The sequence below is a fragment of the Mytilus trossulus genome, chromosome 2 (genome assembly GCF_036588685.1).
Source record: "Mytilus trossulus isolate FHL-02 chromosome 2, PNRI_Mtr1.1.1.hap1, whole genome shotgun sequence".
Lineage (NCBI taxonomy): Eukaryota > Metazoa > Mollusca > Bivalvia > Mytilida > Mytilidae > Mytilus > Mytilus trossulus.
Window position 1 is genome coordinate 31,360,191 of NC_086374.1, and position 24,174 is coordinate 31,384,364.

A 24,174-nucleotide genomic window follows, 5' to 3' on the forward strand; every position below is an offset into this window, starting at 1 on the left:
GATGTGTCTTGTTTTATTTGTTTTACTATAGATTTTTCTTACTAGTTCCCTTACAACTGTTGAAGATCTTATCATACTCTGTGACAAAGCTTATGATAATAGCAGTATTGTCCCTTTTTTAGGAAATTAAATTTTTTGTTTTCGGTGTAATTTGCTCTAGACTATTAATGTTTTGTTTGGATCTGTAAAGTATAGGGTCAAATGCATAGGAGGAACCAATGGGGGGGGATTTGGTTGGTTATATAGGGAATCACTGAAGCATTGGAGCGGGTCCCCTTTTGTCAGTCAGTGAGCCCCTTTTGAATAGTTCTGGATCCGCCACTGAAATTATCAGTATTCTGACGAAAAATTCTTGTGCACATTTTGTTGATAATTGTTATGAATATGAATGAATGAATGAATATTTTATTTGCGAAAGCATATAAAATAACCATCTTCGCTAGCCAATGGTTACAATCCACTCCCGCTCTCTTCACCTTTGGCAGATTGAGCCAACATTTGTGATATCAGTGTTGCGCCCTCTATTGGAAGATTAAAGTCCCACCCATTCCGAATACATTATTCTTGACCAATGGTAGCACTGGAACTCTTTAATTTGGAGGTAAAAATACGGTAGTGCTAGATTCTACCCACTTGGTAAAGCTGGAAAGGAAAATTTACGTCAACATTCATGCATTTGTGCATGAAACATACACAGAAACTTCTATTAGTTGATAAAAAAAATCAAGTTGTCACTAAATATAGTCGTATGTTTAGTGATGTAAAGAATTGTTGCACAATAAACATGTGGCAATTGTTTACAAACACTTTCTACATTTACAAGTGATAATACAGTCTTCTTGGACGGGGGCCCTGACTACTTAAAACAGGCCGTAGAATTTGAAGGGATATTCAAACATATTAATCGACGATAATATCAAAACGGCATGGTAAAAGAACGATGTCAATGAGAAACAAAATTCTGCAAAACTCTACATAGACCACCAAAGATAAACACGAAACATACTGAAAACAAGGGGTTATCTCGTGTGCCCCCGAAAGGTTAAAAGATTCTGTTTCAATTGTAACACCTGAGTGTCGAACGTGGATATTTTATTTTGGTGTCATGTACTTAATTATGAAGAACTTGCGACTGAAATAGACACAAAATAGGTTTTTATATTTAACCAAACTTGGCCACAATCATCATTGGGGTATTAGTTTAAAAGATGTGTCCGATGACCCGGTCAACCAACCAAGATGGCTGCCATGGCTTAAAGTAGAACATAGGGGTAAAATACAGTTTTTGGCTTATAACTCAAAAACCAAAGCATTTAAAGCAAATCTGGCACGAGTTAAAATTGTAATCAGGTCAAGATCTATCTGCCCTGAAATTTTCAGTTGAATCGGACAACCCGTTGTTGGGTTGCTGCCCCTGAATTGGTAATTTTAAGGAAATTTTGCTGTTTTTGGTTATAATCTTGAATATTATTATAAATAGAGACAAACTGTAAAAAGCAATAAATGTCGGCAAAGTAAGATCTACAAATAAGTCAACATGACGGAAATGGTCAGTTGACCCCTTTAGGAGTTATTGCCCTTTATAGTCAATTTTTAACCATTTTCGTAAATCTTAGTAATCTTTTACAAAAATCTTTTCCTCTGAAACTACTGGGCCAAGTTAATTATAGATAGAGATAGTTGTAAGCAGCAAGAATGTTCAGTAAAGTAAGATGTACAAACACATCACCATCACCAAAACACAATTTTGTCATGAATCCATCTGCGTCCTTTGTTTAATATTCACATAGACCAAGGTGAGCGACACAGGCTCTTTAGAGCCTTTAGTTTGTTTTTCCTGGAATTTTTCTAGTTTACCAACGGTAACTTACGTACTGTTGCCTGTAATGTTTCATTGAGACATACAGACAAAATGGCAGCCAGCTCAAGTCAAGAAACCGAAGTCACGGCTATCAAAGGTTGTGTTATGTGTACTTTTGTTTGTCTGTGTTTTTTTTTCATTTTTTGGCCATGGCGTTGTCAGCTTATTTTCGACATGACTTATAATGTCGTCTCTCTTTCAAAGGCTTGCATCTATTGTAAAGAAAACTACAACCAAGACGAGGAATTTCATTCTCTAAAACAGAACATTTAAGTAAAGGCTGTTTAATGCTTATTTGTCATATAGCCACTATAAACCTTTACTGGGAGTCAAACTGTTGTATTCTAAATTACAAGAACATTCACAGAAAAAAGTGTTTTTTTTACCATCAGCAGTGTGATATAAATGCTATCCCTAGTTGAGATATCAAATCACTTACTAGTATACAGACCAGAACCTAGGGCATAACGACCACGACAATCGGAAACATTGCACAGACTACAGTCATGTGATCCTGGCCTAGTGTATACTGTCGATGCGGATCACAGATGGGTTTTTTTCTTGGCTCTTGTTTAGAGATATTTTGAGTTTCAAGCAGCAGGACAAGACGTTTCTTTCAATACAGAGTTCTTTTGACATTTGTCCTAAAGGTGAACTGATGTTTTAGTTGTTTCAAGTTATGCTCCCCCATAAAATAGATTGGAATGGCCAAAGTGTATTTTGTAATGACGATGATGTCCAATGGTGATGGGTAAAAGCTCGCTATATGCGGTACACAAACATTTGACCACCACTCTATTGCAAGGCACAACACGTTAAATGTCCAAAGTTTAACATTGATATTCGCAATATCATTATAGGATTCGCGGCTTAAGAATTTTGTCGTGTTCCTTAAACACTACAGACCAATACTGACATTCGAGATTTGCTAAAACTTCCACTTGCGAACATACTTATTCCAGCCTATGGTCAGAACGTTGTAATAACGTTCCCACATTACAAAAGTCATTTGAGGTCTGAATTACTGATTAAAGTTAGGTATATTCAGTGCTATGTCAATATATCCCGCATACAAAAAAATATGATCTTGCGTCACTTAGTTTGGGATTGAATAACCGAAACGTTCTTCATTATCAAACAAATAAAAGGCTATTCTTTCATAAAACATACCTTTTTAAAGTTTTAAGTTTATCTTAAAATGATTTATTTTCCTATTGATACAAATTTAGTTCATAGAAATTGTCATGACATTGTAAAAACTCAACTATATTAAGTATGTTTTGAAATAATTTGTGTTTTCTGTTTTGCATGTAGCGTAATCTGGCTAAAACTTAAAAGTTTTCACTTTCATTGATGTATATTAGATGATATATGAATAAATACATATTTTTTCATAATTTTCTTTAAATTTTAAGTTTTGACAGACTTTGTTCTTATTATTTGAAAAAAATACATAATTTAAAACTGAAACTACCCCCCTTTTTGTACAGTCGCATACATGTGTTTGGAAATCTCATATAATGATGGATTTCCACTTTTTGGATGACAAATTGAATAAGGAAGAAAATAGATTTAAGTTTTCAATCATTCTACTGTAAAAATGGTATTTAAATTGGAGTTAGATATTCAATTTTATTTTTCCTTGAAAACGACAGATGACCTTTGATCAAGATTTCTGAAAAACTGCACCATATTTTCATTTGACGACCCAAAGAATCTTAAAGTACACATATTTTCGAATCCAATGATATAGCCGTGTACCATTTTTGACGATTAAAATTTTATAAACCCGACTTTGGTCACCGGCCTAAAAGAATCATAATTATTTTGGTCATTTCAGACAGCTACATCGGTCTCAAAGTTCAAGGGAATGCCTTCAATACATACTATTATTGATGATATGTAGAAAAAAAGCGGAAGATAACAAGGGGGACATTCAACACTCACAAGTTGAGATGAAAATAACAGCACATGACAGAAACGAAAAAATAAACGATGCTTGAATTATAATTGATCTATAACACATTTGTGACGTTAAGTAGAACATGCTTTTCAGCAGACAGTCAGCATTCTCATGGGAACAATCGTGATCCTCTTACTGCTAAGTTCAATTATTCATATGAGCAAGGATTTGTATAGTAAATTGTTGTCTTACTAATCTATGCAGATTCATGATAACTGTGATAAGGAGTCGATTACGGATTTTGTCTGCTTGATTTCTTTGGAGATTTTTAATTGCTGGTCAATTGGGCTTATGAAGTTTCTGATCCTCTTACTGCTAAGTTCAATTATTCATATGAGCAAGGATTTGTATAGTTAATTGTTGTCTTACTAATCTATGCAGATTCTTGATAACTGTGATAAGGAGTCGATTACGGATTTTGCCTGCTTGATTTCTTTGGAGATTTTTAATTGCTGGTCAATTGGGCTTATGAAGTTTCTGATCCTCTTACTGCTAAGTTCAATTATTCATATGAGCAAGGATTTGTATAGTAAATTGTTGTCTTACTAATCTATGCAGATTCTTGATAACTGTGATAAGGAGTCGATTACGTATTTTGCCTGCTTGATTTCTTTGGAGATTTTTAATTGCTGGTCAATTGGGCTTATGAAGTTTCTGATCCTCTTACTGCTAAGTTCAATTATTCATATGAGCAAGGATTTGTATAGTAAATTGTTGTCTTACTAATCTATGCAGATTCTTGATAACTGTGATAAGGAGTCGATTACGGATTTTGCCTGCTTGATTTCTTTGGAGATTTTTAATTGCTGGTCAATTGGGCTTATGAAGTTTATATTTACATATAATGGTTTTCAAGATACTATGATAAGCAAAAACGAAAGAAAAAAAAGATGGTTAAAGGAGACAAGTCGACTGACGATTTCATCACTGTTGAAATATTATCAGATTATATTTTTCTGGTCATTTTTATATAAATGTCTATTTTTTTCTTTTCATCTGAGTTTTCAAGATTAAAAAGGCAATTTATGTACAAAAAAAGAAGTTTGCAGAATAATGCTGAGTTCACAAGTAATTCGAATTCGATTCGCATTTATTAATTCGAATTAGTTTAATTCGCATTCGAAATGTTTGTACGTACTAACGTAAATTCTTTTTCGAATTGCAATGCGCGTTAAATTTGATTTACTGTCCAAACGACGTTAACTTTTAATTCGTTACAACAAAACCGGATTTCTCAGTGATTAAAACGTGAATAGAAGGATTTTAAGGAATATTTGTAATGAAACAGCAGCCAACCAAACAAAACAATATAAATCTAGAGGTCAACATACGGTATGAAATAATATACGAGTGTGTACAGTAAATGTACCTGTATGTCAAGTTCTAAATTGCCGAGTCTGTAATTTTAAAAGCCGTAAAAATTATCAACAGTCCGTAATAACTTTTCTTGAGATGTTTCTCACTTAGACCACAAACAGAGAGTGGGATTTGTTATTCACATGATTTTATTTCCGGAAACAATTTTACCAATTTATAGATAGTAATCAAGTTACACATGTTACGAGCAATATTTATACATCTGAAAAATGTCTCCGGTCATTTGCAGAGATAACGTCGAAATTGTCTGCCAGCGACGTCGTGCACTTTAGCGCTAACGTTGAGGTTACAAAGGGGGGACGCAATTTTTAGGATAAATCGCGTTTATCATGGAATCAAGCACGGTGACCTATATTTTTTATTTGGGATTTTGAGAAAGCATGACAAAACGCAGTTTATGCAGAAAAATTATAAAAATGACATTTTCAGAAACAGTTTATTTCCATTTTTTTAGGTTTTAAAAAATACCACTTTGAGCATCTGGTCTGCAATGACAAGCAAGGCTTGAATAATTGTATAGTTATTCATGTAGTGATTTATTTTTTTCCTTTTTGTCACTTATCACAGCTTCAGATCGAACCCGATCTTAATATTTTACGACGAAAAATATCTGCTCCAAAATTTTTTTTAACATTGCCTCATTTTTTACAAAATTGCACAAATCCCCAATTTTCAGCCTCAATTTTCTCGAAAACAAGCACGGTGACCTATGTTTTATTTTGTGTTTTATTTTATAACTCGCCAAGGCCTACATCATATTACAAATTTATAAAAATGACATTTAATCGAGAAACTGTATCGGATGCCCTTAAGATCATTTAAGACTGACGATTTCAACCATGTAAACCTTGTTTTGCTAGTCATTTTTTCTGCACGTTGACGACGGATGCAAAGTGCCTGGTGAGCTAAATATTACAAGTATAAACCGACCGTGGCAATTCTTTTATCTTTTAAATGCTGACAACATATATATTCTAGTTATTATATTTGAAATGATGAATACACATCATATAAACTGTCGATTTCCAAGGCACGCCAATATCAAAATAATTAAATAATATAATCCAAAACCGTGACTAGAATTCAAATTATACTGAAAGGTCAGTCCTTTTTTTCATTTTATTTCTTAAAGTATAAACATTTATTTAAATCATTTAAAAAACTGAGAATAGAAATGGGAATGTGTCATAAAGACAACATCTCCGGACCAAAGAGCAGAAAATAGCATAAGGCCACTAATAGGTCTTCAACATATATAGTGAGAAAATCCGGCATCCGGAGGTGGGATTTGGTTGGCTCCTACACAAAAAGTGTGCATTACTTGAATAGAAAAAAACAATCATGATTTGCTGTCGATATGCACATCTACATAGTATGTTCCTATTATCTACAAAGTTTCATGAAATTTTGTTGTGTGGTTTAGATGCGATGCGATGACGAACCGTTGCAGTAGTATATTGAGGCCAAGAAGTGCGAAGGGGCATAACTATAACAAATATTGATCATTATGACATCATTTCCTGTCGCTGTGGCACATCCACATTATATGTCATGACAAGTTATCCATAAAGGTTAAACAAAATCGGCTGTGTGGTTTTAAAGAAGTTGCGATTACACTGACAAACGGGACGACAAAAAACATGATACCCAACGCAAAAATTGCGTGGGGTATACAGAATTTTTTAAGATGAAACATTTTTACTGCTTCTAAAGATAAAGCATATCTGCCACAAGCACTTCCGTTTTATAATAGCATCATCCAAGTTTTAAACCAATGACACACACTAAAGGTATTATAGTAAATGTCTGTATGTACGTTGAGCGAAGAAAACGGCAATATGTTCTTATATTCATACAGAGTCTTAATAAATTGATGAAATATGTCATAGTTGAACAGAATAGAAACTTCGTCATTGCTTTTTACTGTTCTGTAAACAAAATGTATGTATTAATTGTGATTGTAACTCATTGACATTTGAGACAGTATGTCATATATATTACCAAAAGTTTTTCATTGTGACTGTAACTCACTGACAAATGAGACAGTATGTCATATATATTACCAAAAGTTTTTCATTCTGATTGTAACGTTTTGACATATCGAGACGGTATGGTATGTCATATATATTACCAAAAGTTCTTCATTGTGCTTGTAATTCATTGACATATCGAGACGGTATGTCATATATATTACCAAAAGTTCTTCATTGTGATTGTAACTCATTGACATATGAGACGGTATGTCATATATATTACCAAAAGTTCTTCATTGTGATTGTAACTCATTGACATATGAGACGGTATGTCATATATATTACCAAAAGTTCTTCATTGTGATTGTAACTCATTGACATATGAGACGGTATGTCATATATATTACCAAAAGTTCTTCATTGTGATTGTAACTCATTGACATATGAGACGGTATGTCATATATATTGCCAACAGTTCTTCGTTGTGATTGTAACTCAATGACATATGAGACGGTATGTCATATAAATAACCAAAAGTTCTTCATTGTGATTGTAACTCATTGACATATGAGACGGTATGTCTTATATATTACCAAAAGTTCTTCATTGTGATTGTAACTCATTGACATATGAGACGGTATGTCATATATATTACCAAAAGTTCTTCGTTGTGATTGTAACTCATTGACATATGAGCCGGTATGTCATATATATTACCAAAAGTTTTACATTGTGATTGTAACTCATTGACATATGAGACGGTATGTCATATATATTACCAAAAGTTCTTCGTTGTGATTGTAACTCATTGACATATAAGACGGTATGTCATATATATTACCAAAAGTTTTACATTGTGATTGTTACTCGTTGACATATGAGACGGTATGTCATGTATATTACCAAAAGTTCTTTCAGTTGTTATGCGCCGAGACTGATCATTATCGGAGTCTGAAATGCTGGTTCATTGGTCAGGGGTGTTGTTCGATGGGATCCGCGATTTTCTTAGACTTTTTCTCACTGTTTGGATAATTCGTTTTTCCTTACAAATAACGTAAACAGCAAATATGGCGGGAACTGAAACGTGATAGATCACGTGCGATGCCAGATGAAACATTTCTATCAATTCATGATAAAAACTTTCTCGGGAAATCTGGTCAATAAGCAAAATTTCAAATACGAGTCGTGGTATAAGGATGATTATGAAGACCAAACTTATCGTTCCAATAAATCGTGTATGTTGTAAACGACCCGCTTCAGCAAGCTCAGTACTCTTCTGTTTTGCCTTTGACCTTGAATTTGATTGGATCTCTAGGAATAGTATGATCGAACCTGCTATCATACATACAAAAGGAATCACGATGCCTATGGTCATTGGAGCCACTATCCTTATGATGTTATATACGTGAGATTCGACGTCATAAATTGCTGATGGTACCATAATGCAGGTATTAACTCTTCGCTTTGACCATTCATTCAGGTAGGAAAATCGTTTAAAATTGACATCAAAATGCATGAGAGACGAAATTGCTGTCGAAACAAGGAAAGATACGACTAACAATGTGGTTAAAAAGCGTTTCCTATACAACCACTGAGCTTTTGTGGGATAATAAATGTAGAAACATTGAAACACACAGGTAACAAATTTCAACCACTGCGACTGGTAATACAGCACTTGCGGTAAGAACGATGCCAGTATGCGGTATACTTCACACCATTTGAATGGCACACCACCATAGTGTGGGTCAATAGGCAAGAAGACAAAATGGAACGGAAGAGGAAGCAAAACTCCTATGATATCGATGAGCATAAATGTCATTGTTAGAACGTACGTTTTGAAGCATTTATCTTTCCTTATGTAAAAGGCCATGAGAATGAACGCTGTTACAGCAACCAAAAACACCAATGGCTGGGCATAGAGTCTGTACATGCGCTCCAAGGTTGACACATATGCAAATGGCTTCAACACACTTGAACGCCTGGCATTGGCGATGGCTTTCGACAAAGCAAACAATTTTACGAAGTAAGACTTTCTTGACAACACATACTCATCTACTTGGTCCTGTGACATATTATTGAAGAACATGGAAACATTCAAAGTGTCCCGGAAATGCCGTGAGAGTAATAAAGCCATTATTTTTCTCTGAAAATAAAACAAAAATATGAGTGAGATAGTACATTTTACAATGTAAATAAATTGTCGCGGTTTAATATTCTCAAAAGAGAGTTGCCGTTTTTACTTTTAAAACAGTAGAACATATTTACTTCATTGAATTCAATGCAAAAAAGTCAAATATTTAGGTCCTGATAAAGACACAATACCATCACCAATTCTGTAATCAGTCCACAGAAGTTGATATTGAACATAAACTATTTGAACATTTTTAAACCTGCGGCTTGGTATATTTTCCGTTTGTCTCGCATTGCAATTGATTCCATTGTAGATTGTTAACCAAATTAAATGTGTATATTTAGTCGTTAAGAAATATATATCTTTAATTATTGTTGAATATTCGAAAGAAACGTTTGTAACATCTTCACCAATTTTCCGTGCAAAACTTCCGGATTTTTTTATTTATCTAAACATCTGATATATGAATGAGTTGACTGTACAAGGGCGATATTTTATTTTTAACATGAATTCCCTTAACTAATGACAACAAAATAAAAGATGTATACACTGCCACGGACGTGGTTCTTACCTTGGGACAGGTGCGTGGTTATATATATATATGTTCCGGACCATATGAGTATCTGGACCATACGCGTATGGTCATGACCATATGGATATATACTCATATGGTCCGACCATACGCGTATGGTCGGACCGTACGCGTATGGTCGGGGTAATCAACACGTATACTTTTAAACTCTTCATTAGGTGTGACCGTTCTGATTGTTACGTCACTAAAATGTCATTTTATGTATATTAAAAAAAAATATATTTAAAAAAAACAGTTTCGCACAGTTAATATTTCTTACTATTTGTAAGTACAATTATAAACAGATGCCAAAATTAAAGAACATATTGTACAAGGAATTTTATTGTTTAAAGTAGGTGACATCACCGGCAAGGATCATGATATTTTTTAAAGATCATGATATTTTTTAAGACATTTTAAAAGTAAAATATTAAAAGTGTATGTTTCTTTATTTTTTCTATTCCTCTTTTCTATACTTCTATTTAATCTTAATTATAAGACGGTAAAATAGCATTTAAGAGCCATGAAATAGCCACTGTCTTTATCTAAATTGATCTGTGAAATTCATTTTACGATATTGGAGATCTAGAGTTTCTCACAAACACCGTAGACACATCGGAATTGTCCGAGTCGATATCACTGCACGCAGCCAAAACAAGCAATCTCAGAAAAACTACATGTATTTTTGTTTTTAAGATAAAGTTTATTGTATTATTTCTATTGTAAATTTGAAAAAATACCTATATGGTCCAAATACTCATATGGTCCGGCCCGTTAATAACCAAACGAGTATAATACTCATATGGTCCGACCATACGCGTACGGTCGGACCATACGCGTATGGTCGGACCATATGAGTATACGCATATGGTCATGACCATACGCGTATGGTCCAAATACTCATATGGTCCGGAACATATATATCAAAATCCGATAATCGCTTAACCGTATTTGGCACAATTTTTTTTTTTAATCTAGGATCCTCACTGATGCTCTTCAACTTTTTACTTATTCGGCTTAATAAATATGATGATGAGTCTTATGAAGACGAAACGCGGGTCTGGCGTACTAAATTATAATCCTGGTACCTTTGATAACTATTAACTTAAAGCAAGCTTAAAGTGCGTTTTTAAACTTTTGAGAAGAAAGCATGCCGAAATTATTTTTTTTTCAACGGAGGTTCAACTTGACTATATGGGCGTCAAGTTGGTTACCTATTCCCTATTCCCTATTCGTTACCTATTCCCTATTCCCTATTCGTTACCTATTCGTTACCTATTCCCTATTCCCTATTCCCTATTCGTTGCCTATTCGTTACCTATTCCCTATTCCCTATTCGTTGCCTATTCGTTACCTATTCCCTATTCCCTATTCGTTACCTATTCGTTACCTATTCCCTATTCGTTACCTATTCGTTACTTATTTGATTTTTGATATCCTTCCCCCTTTTTAATTATGGCATGGAATAGTTTAATATGGCTGCCGTTACCATGGAAACGGCACAAATGTGAAAAAATCAGTTTTTGTTTTTTGGTGAACTGTTTGGATATGCTTCAACTCAGAATCATCATATTTTAAATCAATGTAGGTGCCCACTATATACAGGTGTTGGATAATTTTGGCGATCATTGGAACTACTATGTTGCCATGGAAACTACACCAAAATTTTCAAAATTCTCAAAATGCTCAAAACTTCATGAAACTCACAGTAATTATGAGCAACATCGGTAGATGTGGCATTTGGAGTTGGAATATCCAAAATAGGTCTTGTTACCATGGAAACAATACAAAAAGGTAAAAAAAATCAAAAATAAGAATTTTGAGTAAACTGGATGAGACTTTACAGGAATGGTAACTGGCATAGGCAGAGTTGGATTTTGAAGTTATAATTTTCAAAATGGCCGCCGTAACCATGTAAACAGCAAAAATATCCAAAATGTTACTAGACATATGTAGATGCTCTCTTTGCCTTTAAAATTGTCAAAATGGCTGCCGCTCACCTGGTAATAGGGGGGAGGGTGCCATCCGTTTTAATTGCTAGCAATTACAAATCTAGTTGTTAATACTCTTACATATGGTAATAGTTCTAAATTTGTTGAGGTAAAATTTGTGCTCAACCGATCCTTTTACTTCATGTTCGATACGCATTTGTTCCTTACTTGTTTTTTATACGTTCTACCTTTTAACTGCTTTATGTCCGTATGTTTGAAGATGGATCTTTGTTCGACGGGATGAAATCACCGTGTTAGCGCTTGCATAAAAATTAAGATGTGGTATGATTGCCAATGAGACAACACTCCACATTAGACAAAAATGACACAAAAATTATCAACTATAGTTCACTGTACGGCCTTCAACAATGAGCATACCCAAAATCGTGTAGTCACCTATAAAAGACACAGACACAACAACCTCATACAATTCAAACAACAAAACTGACGGCCGTATTTCATATACAAAAAAAATAAACGGAAAATGTAACACAAAAACAAACGATAACTACTTAATTTCAGGCTCTTGTCTAGGGACAGGCACATACTAACATAATGTGGTGGAGTTAAACATGTAAGCAGGGTGTACATCGTTTCGGAGCATGCAATTACCTTGTTTAATTCGTTCCATCACTCGCTTATAATACGTGTATCTTACGTAACACCTTTTAAAACATGATTTTCAATTGTTTTGTTGTCTCTGGTGGAAGATTTGGGCTCTAAGAGGTGATATAATTCTATAAGTGCATTGGTATCCGTTCCAGCGCTCGGATAATACCCTGTTAAATATTCGTTACTTATTCGCTTTTAAAAAGTTTGTTGTACGTTGCACCTTTTAGAAAAGGATTTTCTTTTGTGTTCATATCTCTGGTGGTAATAATGTGTTCTTATAGATGAAATACCTCTATTAGCGCGTATGTACCTGTTCCAGCGCTCAGATAATACCCGGTTACTCATTCGTTCCTGATTTGCTTTTAATGCACGGAGTATACGTTGCACCTTGAAATAAATCGTTTTTTAATTGTTTTCATGACTCTGGTGGTAACAATGTGTTCTTAGAGATGAAATGTCCCTATTACAGCGCATGTACCCGTTCCAGCGCTCAGTTTATACCCTACTACCTGTTCGTTACCTTTTCGTTACCTTTTCACTTATAGTACGTTTGTTGTACGTTGCACCTTTTAGAAAAGGATTTTCAATTATGTTCATATCTATGATGGTAATAATGTGTTCTTAAAGATAAAATACCCCTATTAGCGCGTATGTACCCGTTCCAGCGCCCAGATAATACCCTGTTACTTATTCGTTCCTGATTTGCTTTTAATGCACGAAGTATACGTTGCACCTTGAAATTAATCGTTTTTTAATTGTGTTTATGTCTCTGGTGGTAACAATGTGTTCATAGAGATGAAATGACTATATAAGAGCGCATGAACCCGTTCCAGCGCTCGGTTAATATCCTGTTACCTATTCGTTACCTATTCAATTATAATACGTTTGTTGTACGTTGCACCTTTTAGAAAAGGATTTAAAATTGTCTCCATGTCTCTTGTGGTAACAATGTGATCTTAGCGATGATATTACCCTATTAGCGCGCATGTACACGTTCAAGCGCAAGGTTAATACCCTGTTACCTATTCGTTACCTATTCGTTACCTATTCACTTATAATACGTTTGTTGTACGTTGCACCTTTTAGCAAAGGATTTTTAATTGTCTCAATGTCACTTGTGGTAACAATGTGTTCTTAGAGATGAAATTACCCTATTAGCGCGCATGTACCCGTTCAAGCGCTCGCTTAATATCCTGTTACCTATTCGTTACCTATTCGTTACCTGTTCACTTAAATTACGTTTGCTGTACGTTGCACCTTTGAGAAAAGGATTTTCAATTGTGTTCATATCTCTGGTGGTTATAATGTGTTCTTATGGATGAAATACCCCTATTAGCGCGTATGTACCCGTTCCAGCGCTCAGATAATACCCTGTTAATTATTCGTTCCTGATTAGCTTTTAATGCACGAAATATACGTTGCACCTTGAAATAAATCGTTTTTTAATTGTGTTCATGTCTCTGGTGGTAACAATGTGTTCTTACAGATGAAATGACTATATTAGAGCGCATCAACCCGTTCCAGCGCTCGGTTAATACCCTGTTACCTATTCGTTACCTATTCGTTACCTATTCACTTATATTACGTTTGTTGTACGTTGTACCTTTTAGAAAAGAATTTTAAATTGTCTCCATGCCTCTTGTGGTAACAATGTGTTCTTAGAGATGAAATTACCATGTTAGCGCGCATGTACCCGTTCCAGCGCTCGGTAAATACCCTGTTACCTATTCGTTACCTATTCAGTTATAATACGTTTGTTGTACGTTGCACCTTTTAGCAAAGGATTTTTAATTGTCTCCATGTCACTTGTGGTAACAATGTGTTCTTAGAGATGAAATTACCCTAGAAGCGCGCATGTACCCGTTCCAGCGCTCGGTAAATACCCTGTTACCTATTCGTTACCTATTCGTTACCTGTTCACTTATATTACGTTTGTTGTACGTTGTACCTTTTAGAAAAGAATTTTAAATTGTCTCCATGCCTCTTGTGGTAACAATGTGTTCTTAGAGATGAAATTACCATGTTAGCGCGCATGTACCCGTTCCAGCGCTCGGTAAATACCCTGTTACCTATTCGTTACCTATTCACTTATAATACGTTTGTTGTACGTTGCACTTTTTAGAAAAAGATTTCAAATTGTCTCCATGTCTCTTGTGGTAACAATGTGTTCTTAGAGATGAAATTACCCTATAAGTGCGCATGTTCTCGTTCCAGCGCTCGGTAAATACACTTTTACCTATTCGTTACCTATTCACTTATAATACGCTTGTTGTACGTTGCACCTTTAAGAAAAGGATTTTCAATTGTGTCCTTGTTTCTGGTGGTAACAATGTATTCTTAGAGATGAAATGACCCTATAAGCGCGCATGTACCCGTTCCAGCGCTTGGTAAATACCCTGTTACCTATTCGTTACCTATTCGTTACCTGTTCACTTATATTACGTTTGTTGTACGTTGTACCTTTTAGAAAAGAATTTTAAATTGTCTCCATGCCTCTTGTGGTAACAATGTGTTCTTAGAGATGAAATTACCCTATAAGCGCGCATGTACCCGTTCCAGCGCTCGGTAAATACCCTGTTACCTATTCGTTACCTATTCGTTACCTGTTCACTTATATTACGTTTGTTGTACGTTGTACCTTTTAGAAAAGAATTTTAAATTGTCTCCATGCCTCTTGTGGTAACAATGTGTTCTAAGAGATGAAATGACCCTATTAGCGCGCATGTACCCGTTCCAGCGCTCGGTAAATAACCTGCTACCTATTCGTTACCAATTCATTTATAATGCGTTTGTTGTACGTTGCACCTTTTAGAAAAGGATTTTCAATTGTGTCCGTGTCTTTGATGGTAACAATGTGTTCTTAAAGATGAAATGATCATATTAGCGCGCATGTACCCGTTCCAGCGCTCGGTTAGTACTTTGTTACCTATTCGTTACCTATTCACTTATAATACGTTTGTTGTACGTAGAACCTTTCAGAAAAGCATTTTTAATTAAGTTCATATCTCTGGTGGTAGTAATGTGTTCTTAGAGATGAAATGACCCTATTAGCGCGCATGCACCAGTTCCAGCGCTCTGTTAATACCCGGTTACGTATTCACTTATAATACGTTTGTTGTACGTTGCACCTTTTAAAAAAGGTTTTTGAATTGTGTCTGTGTCTCTTGTGGTAACAATGTGTTCTTAGAGTTGAATGACCCTATTAGCGCACATGCACCCGTTCCAGCACTCGGTTAATACGCTGTTTCCTTTTCATTACCTATTCTTTACCTATTCACATATAATACGATTGTTGTACGTTGCACCTTAAAGAAAAGGATTTTCAATTTTGTCCATGTCTCTTGTGGTAACAATGTATTCTCAGAGATGAAATTACCCTAATAGCGCGCATGTACCTGTTCTAGCGCTCGGTAAATAACCTGTTACCTATTCGTTTCCTATTCGTAACCTATTCACTTATAATTCGTTTGTTAATAAATAAAATTTTACTGTTGTCCTGTTTTTTTTCTATGTTTGACTAATACCCTGTTACCTTTTGGATTTATTTACTGATTTGTCATTTGTCAGAGTCAATATGATTGGACATAATGACGTTTAAATAAAGAAAGATGATCTTGTTTTGTAAGCTATCAGAACACATTATTACCACCAGAGATATGAACTTAATTAAAAATCCTATTCTAAAAGGTGCAACGTACAACAAACGTATTATAAGTGAATAGGTAACGAATAGGTAACGAATAGGTAACAGGGTATTAACCAACCGCTGGAACGGGTACATGCGCGTTAATAGGGTCATTTCATCTGTAAGAACACATTGTTACCAACAGAGATATGGGCAAAATTGAAAAACGATTTATTTCAAGGTGCAGCGTATAACCCGCGCATTAAAAACGAATAGGGAACGAATAAGTAACAGGGTATTATCCGAGCGCTGGAACGAGTACAAAAGCGCTAATAGGGGTATTTCATCTAAAAGAAGACATTATTACCACCAGAGATATGAACTTAATTAAAAATCCTTTTCTTAAAGGTGCAACGTACAACAAACGTATTATAAGTGAATAGGTAACGAATAGGTAACAGGGTATTAACCGAACGACGGAACGGGTACATGCACTCTAACAGGGTCATTTCATCTCTAAGAACACATTGGTACCACCAGAGACATGAACAGAATTAAAAAACGATTTATTTCAAGGTGCAACGTATACCTTGTGCATTGAAAGCAAATAAGGAACGAATAAGTAAAAGGGTATTATGTGAGCGCTGGAACGAGTACATATGCGCTTATAGGTGTATTTCATCTATAAGAACACATTATTACCACCAGAGATATGAACTTAATTGAAAATTCTTTTCTAAAAGATGCAACGTACAACAAACGTATTAAAAGCGAATAAGTAACGAATAGGTAACAGGGTTTTAACCGAGCGCTTAAACGGGTACATGCGCGCTAATAGGGTCATTTCATTTCTAAGAACACATTGTTACCACCAGAGACTGAGACACAATTGAAAGCCCTTTTCTAAAAGGTGCAACGTACAACAAACGTATTATAACTGAATAGGTAACGAATAGGTAAGGAATAGGTAACAGAGTATTTACCGAGCGCTGGAACGAGTACATGCGCGCTAATAGGGTAATTTCATCTCTAAGAACACATTGTTACCACAAGAGACATGGAGACAATTTAAAATCCTTTTCTAAAAGGTGCAACGTACAACAAACGTATCATAAGTGAATAGGTAACGAAAAGGTAACGAATAGGTAACAGGGTATTAACCGAGCGCTGGAACGGGTTAATGCGCTCTAATAGGGTCATTTCATCTCTAAGAACACATTGTTACCACCAGAGACATGAACACAATTAAAAAAAGATTTATTTCAAGGTGCAACGTATACCTCGTGCATTGAAAGCAAATAAGGAACGAATAAGTAACATGGTATTATCTGAGCGATGGAACGAGTACATATGCGCTTATAGGTGTATTTCATCTCTAAGAACACATTATTACCACCAGAGATATGAACTTCATTGAAAATTCTTTTCTAAAAGATGCAAAGTACAACAAAAGTATTAAAAGCGAATAAGTAACGAATAGGTAACGAATAGGTAACAGGGTATTAACCGAGCGCTTAAACGGGTACATGCGCGCTAATAGGGTCATTTCATTTCTAAGAACACATTGTTACCACCAGAGACACTGACACAATTGAAAATCCTTTTCTAAAAGGTGCAACGTACAACAAACGTATTATAACTGAATAGGTAACGAATAGGTAACAGGGTATTTACCGAGCGCTTGAACGTGTACATGCGCGCTAATAGGGTAATTTCATCTCTAAGAACACATTGTTACCACAAGAGACATGGAGACAATTTAAAATCCTTTTCTAAAAGATGCAACGTACAACAAACGTAATATAAGTGAATAGGTAACGAAAAGGTAACGAATAGGTAACAATGTATTAACCGAGCGCTGGAACGGGTTCATGCGCTCTAATATAGTCATTTCATCTCTATGAACACATTGTTACCACCAGCGACATGAACACAATTGAAAAACGATTTATTTCAAGGTGCAACGTATACTTCGTGCATTAAAAGCAAATCAGGAACGAATAAGTAACAGGGTATTATCTGAGCGCTGGAACGGGAACATACGCGCTAATAGGGATATTTTATCTTTAAGAACACATTATTACCATCAAAGATATGAACATAATTGAAAATCCTTTTCTAAAAGGTTCAACGTACAACAAACGTACCATAAGTGAAAAGGTAACGAATAGGTAACAAACAGGTAACAGGGTATAAACCGAGCGCTGGAACGGGTACATGTGCTGTAATAGGGACATTTCATCTCTAAGAACACATTGTTACCACCAGAGACATGAAAACAATTAAAAAACGATTTATTTCAAGATGCAACGTATACCTCGTGCATTAAAAGCAAATATGGAACGAATAAGTAACAGGGTATTATGTGAGCGCTGGAACAGGTACATACGCGCTAATAGGGGTATTTCATCTATAAGAACACATTATTACCACCAGAGATATGAACACAATTGAAAATTCTTTTCTAAAAGATGCAACGTACAACAAACGTATTAAAAGCGAATAAGTAACGAATAGGTAACAGGGTATTAACCTAGTGCTTGAACGGGTACATGCGCGCTAATAGGGTCATTTCATCTCTAAAAACACATTGTTACCACCAGAGACACAGACACAATTGAAAATCCTTTTCTTAAAGGTGCAACGTACAACAAACGTATCATAAATGAATAGTTAACGAATAGGTAACGAATAGGTAACAGGGTATTTACCGAGCGCTGGGACGGGTACATGCCCGCTAAATGGGTAATTTCATCTCTAAGAACACATTGTTACCACAAGAGACATGAAGACAATTTAAAATCCTTTTCTAAAAGGTACAACGTACACTAAACGTACTATAAGTGAATAGGTAATGAATAGGTAACAGGGTATTAACCGAACGACGGAACGGGTACATGCGCTCTAATAGGGTCATTTCATCTTTAAGAACACATTGGTACCACCAGAGACATGAACACATTTAAAAAACGATTTATTTCAAGGTGCAACGTATACCTCGTGCATTGAAAGCAAATAAGGAACGAATAAGTAACATGGTATTATCTGAGCGATGGAACGAGTACATATGCGCTTATAGGTGTATTTCATCTCTAAGAACACATTATTACCACCAGAGATATGAACTTCATTGAAAATTCTTTTCTAAAAGATGCAACGTACAACAAACGTATTAAAAGCGAATAAGTAACGAATAGGTAACGAATAGGTAACAGGGTATTAACCGAGCGCTTAAACGGGTACATGCGCGCTAATAGGGTCATTTCATTTCTAAGAACACATTGTTACCACCAGAGACACTGACACAATTGAAAATCCTTTTCTAAAAGGTGCAACGTACAACAAACGTATTATAACTGAATAGGTAACGAATAGGTAACGAATAGGTAACAGGGTATTAACCGAGCGCTGGAACGGGTGCATGCGCTCTAAATGGGTAATTTCATCTCTAAGAACACATTGTTACCACAAGAGACATGAAGACAATTTAAAATCCTTTTCTAAAAGGTACAACGTACACTAAACGTACTATAAGTGAATAGGTAATGAATAGGTAACAGGGTATTAACCGAACGACGGAACGGGTACATGCGCTCTAATAGGGTCATTTCATCTTTAAGAACACATTGGTACCACTAGAGACATGAACACATTTAAAAAACGATTTATTTCAAGGTGCAACGTATACCTCGTGCATTGAAAGCAAATAAGGAACGAATAAGTAACATGGTATTATCTGAGCGATGGAACGAGTACATATGCGCTTATAGTTGTATTTCATCTCTAAGAACACATTATTACCACCAGAGATATGAACTTCATTGAAAATTCTTTTCTAAAAGATGCAACGTACAACAAACGTATTAAAAGCGAATAAGTAACGAATAGGTAACAGGGTATTAACCGAGCGCTTAAACGGGTACATGCGCGCTAATAGGGTCATTTCATTTCTAAGAACACATTGTTACCACCAGAGACACTGACACAATTGAAAATCCTTTTCTAAAAGGTGCAACGTACAACAAACGTATTATAACTGAATAGGTAACGAATAGGTAACGAATAGGTAACAGGGTATTAACCGAGCGCTGGAACGGGTGCATGCGCTCTAATAGGGTCATTTCATCTCTAAGAACACATTATTACCACCAGAGACATGAACACAATTAAAAAAACGATTTATTTCAAGGTGCAACGTATACTTCGTGCATTAAAGCAAATCAGGAACGAATAAGTAACAGGGTATTATCTGAGCGCTGGAACAGGTACATACGCGCTAATAGGGGTATTTCATCTATAAGAAAACATTATTACCACCAGAGATATGAACACAATAGAAAATCCTTTTCTAAAAGGTACAACGTACAACAAACTTTTTAAAAGTGAATAAGTAACACAATTAAAAAAACGATTTATTTCAAGGTGCAACGTATACTTCGTGCATTAAAGCAAATCAGGAACGAATAAGTAACAGGGTATTATCCGAGCGCTGGAACGGATACCAATGCACTTATAGAATTATATCACCTCTTAGAGCCCAAATCTTCCACCAGAGACAACAAAACAATTGAAAATCATGTTTTAAAAGGTGTTACGTAAGATACACGTATTATAAGCGAATTATAAGCGAGTGATGGAACGAATTAAACAAGTTAATTGCATGCTCCGAAACGATGTACACCCTGCTTACATGTTTAACTCCACCACATTATGTTAGTATGTGCCTGTCCCTAGACAAGAGCCTGAAATTAAGTAGTTATCGTTTGTTTTTGTGTTACATTTTCCGTTTATTTTTTTGTATATGAAATACGGCCGTCAGTTTTGTTGTGTGAATTGTATGAGGTTGTTGTGTCTGGGCCTTTTATAGGTGACTACACGATTTTGGGTATGCTCATTGTTGAAGGCCGTGCAGTGAACTATAGTTGATAATTTCTGTGTCATTTTTGTCTAATGTGGAGTGTTGTCTCATTGGCAATCATACTACATCTTCATTTTTATGCAAGCGCTAACACGGTGATTGCATCCCGTCGAACCAAGATCCATCTTCAAACATACGGACATAAAGCAGTTAAAAGGTAGAACGTATAAAAAAAACAAGTAAGGAACAAATGCGTATCGAACATGAAGTAAAAGGATCGGTTGAGCACAAACACATATAAATAGGTCATAAAAAGATCATTTTACCTCAACAAGTTTAGAACTATTACCATATGTAAGAGTATTAACAACTAGATTTGTAATTGCTAGCAATAACGGATGGCACCCTCCCCCCTATTACCAGGTGAGCGGCAGCCATTTTGACAATTCCAAAGGCAAAGAGAGCATCTACATATGTCTAGCAACATTTTGGATATTTTTGCTGTTTCCATGGTTACGGCGGCCATTTTGAAAATTATAACTTCAAAATCCAACTCTGCCTATGCCAGTAACCATTCCTGTAAAGTTTCATCCAGTTTACTCAAAATTATTATTTTTGAATTTTTTGACCTTTTTGCATTGTTTCCATGGTAACAAGACCTATTTTGGATATTCCAACTCCAAATGCCACATCTACCGATGTTGCTCATAATTACTGTGAAGTTTCATGAAGTTTTGAGCATTTTGAGAATATTGAAAATTTTGGTGTAGTTTCCATGGCAACATAGTAGTTCCAATGATCGCCAAAATCATCCAACACCTGTATATAGTGGGCACCTACATTGATTTAAAATATGATGATTCTGAGTTGAAGCATATCCAAACAGTTCACCAAAAACCAAAAACTGATTTTTTTCACTTTTGGTAACGGCAGCCATATTAAACTATTCCATGCCATAATTAAAAAGGGGGAAGGATACCAAAAATCAAATAAGTAACGAATAGGTAACGAATAGGGAATAGGGAATAGGTAACGAATAGGTAACGAATAGGGAATAGGGAATAGGTAACGAATAGGCAACGAATAGGGAATAGGGAATAGGTAACGAATCGGAAACGAATAGGGAATAGGGAAAAGGTAACGAATAGGTAACGAATAGGGAATAGGGAATAGGTAACGAATAGGGAATAGGGAATAGGTAACCAACTTGACGCCCATCTTGACTATAGCCATGAAGTTTAAACGGCAACGGTACGAAAATTGTGGTGTTTTATCTTATTCTAAATTGTTTATTTTGTTTTTGGCAAACAAACAGTTTCATAACACACAATTACCAGTGTATATATAAGAGTAGTTATGAAATACATTAAATTTTCTTAATTAATGATAAACAAATAAGATGTGGTTATTCTCAACTTGGAACAGGTTTGAGGGTATATATATATATATCAAAATCGGAATGATCGCTTTTAACTGAAAGCGAGCTCAACATGTTACTGACAAGAAAGCATTTCGGTAAATCGTTGTCCGTAAGGTTTTGTCCAAATTTTAAAGCCATCGAAAGAAACGAAATATCACAGCGCTCCTTTGTTATAAGTTGTTCTTTTTTTTTTAATTTAAGCTCTAAATTTATTCGAGAAAGAAAATAGATTGTATACATACCTTTTACTATACGGTGTTTGTTTGTTAATCCCTGATGTTTGTTTATATCAACAAAGGCATATAGATGGCTTTTATAAATAGTGTTGGTTAATTTAGATGAATGACGATCTAATCCGTTATAACGCACGTTAACGCACGTATTCAATTTTTTCGTGCTCACAAATACGATACATTTCTAATTAAAATACAAAACCTACATGATTTTATAAGCTCGTCGTATTTGATCGTTGGCAATCACACATATAGTATAACATATAACGGTTCAGTTGCCGGTTCCTGAAATACAATTATTAATATCGATAGTTGTTGTTAAATAAAAACACTGGCTACGAATGCGTTGAAACGTGACAATAAAAAAAATAGTTTTACGTTCAAGAGTAATTGCCAGAATGCAAGGTGGGTTTCGGGAACCCATTAATTACGGATCAGTACTGACGACATACCAGTTTCAGTGACTGCATGCCATGCTTGGGTGAAAAGTACATCATTCTTTCAAGGATTTGTATAGTTCTTGTCCATTCGTTTTTAATGCGTTTTGTTATTTGATTTTGCCATGTGATTATGGACTTTCCAAATTGATTTACTCTAAGTTCAGTATGTTTGTGATTTTACTTTTTTCTATACAAATCCTTGATTCTTTTATTTATGAAGAAGAAAAAGTATAGTTTTGGTTCCGTAATTGATTGGTTCCTAACCTGACTAAACATTCCGACAATGAGCCCTAAACGTGTCATATTCTTTATTGTTACGTTTTCAGTGTAATCGTACCCAGTGCCTATATTGATTTTAAGCCTAGTTTGACGCCATCCTTACAATTTTTAAGCACGTTGCGTTTATGCACTGTAAAGTTATGGATGTCTATACAAAGGATACAAATGTAAAAAAAACCTGTGACACCACAAAATTTAGATTAAATGTCTTAAACTTCCACCTCATTATCTTTAAAAGTAGCACATGAAGGTAACTATTACTGCATAATTAAAATTGAGAATGGAAATCATCGGGGGAATGTATCAAAGACACAACAACCCGACCATAGAAAAAACAACAGCAGAAGGTCACCAACAGGTCTTCAATGTAACGAGAAACTCCCTCACCCGAAGGCGTCCTTCAGCTGGCCCCTAAACATATATATATATATACTAGTGCAGTGATAATGAACGCCATACTAATTTCCAAATTGTACACAAGAAACTAAAATTAAAATAATACAAGACTAACAAAGACCAGAGGCTTCTGACTTGGGACAGGCCGGCAAAAATGCGGCAGGGTTAAACATGTTTGCATGTAAGATCTCAACCCTCCCCCTATACCTCTAGCCAATGTAGAAAAGTAGACGCATAACAATATGTACATTTAAAATTCAATTCAGGCAAGAGAAGTCCGAGTCTGATGTCAGAAGATGTAACCAAAGAATATAAACAAAATGACAATTATACATAAATAACAACAGACTACTAGCAGTTAACTGACATGCCAGCTCCAGACTTAACTTGATTAAACTGATTGAAAGATTATGATTTCGATAATTGAATATTTACTAAAGTCTA

At 35.2% G+C, this 24,174-nt stretch overlaps 1 protein-coding gene across 1 annotated transcript; it reads right to left on the minus strand.

Annotated features, from left to right (window-relative positions):
- Positions 1 to 7,102: 7,102 nt before the first annotated feature.
- On the minus strand, positions 7,103 to 22,720 carry LOC134705048 (uncharacterized). Its single transcript, XM_063563819.1, has 2 exons — positions 22,625 to 22,720; positions 7,103 to 9,317 (listed from the first exon to the last, which is right to left on the minus strand). The coding sequence occupies exon 2, from the start codon at positions 9,306 to 9,308 to the stop codon at positions 8,139 to 8,141; it is 1,170 nt and encodes a 389-aa protein (XP_063419889.1). The 5' UTR covers positions 9,309 to 9,317; positions 22,625 to 22,720; the 3' UTR covers positions 7,103 to 8,138.
- Between the last annotated feature and the right edge of the window lie 1,454 nt (positions 22,721 to 24,174).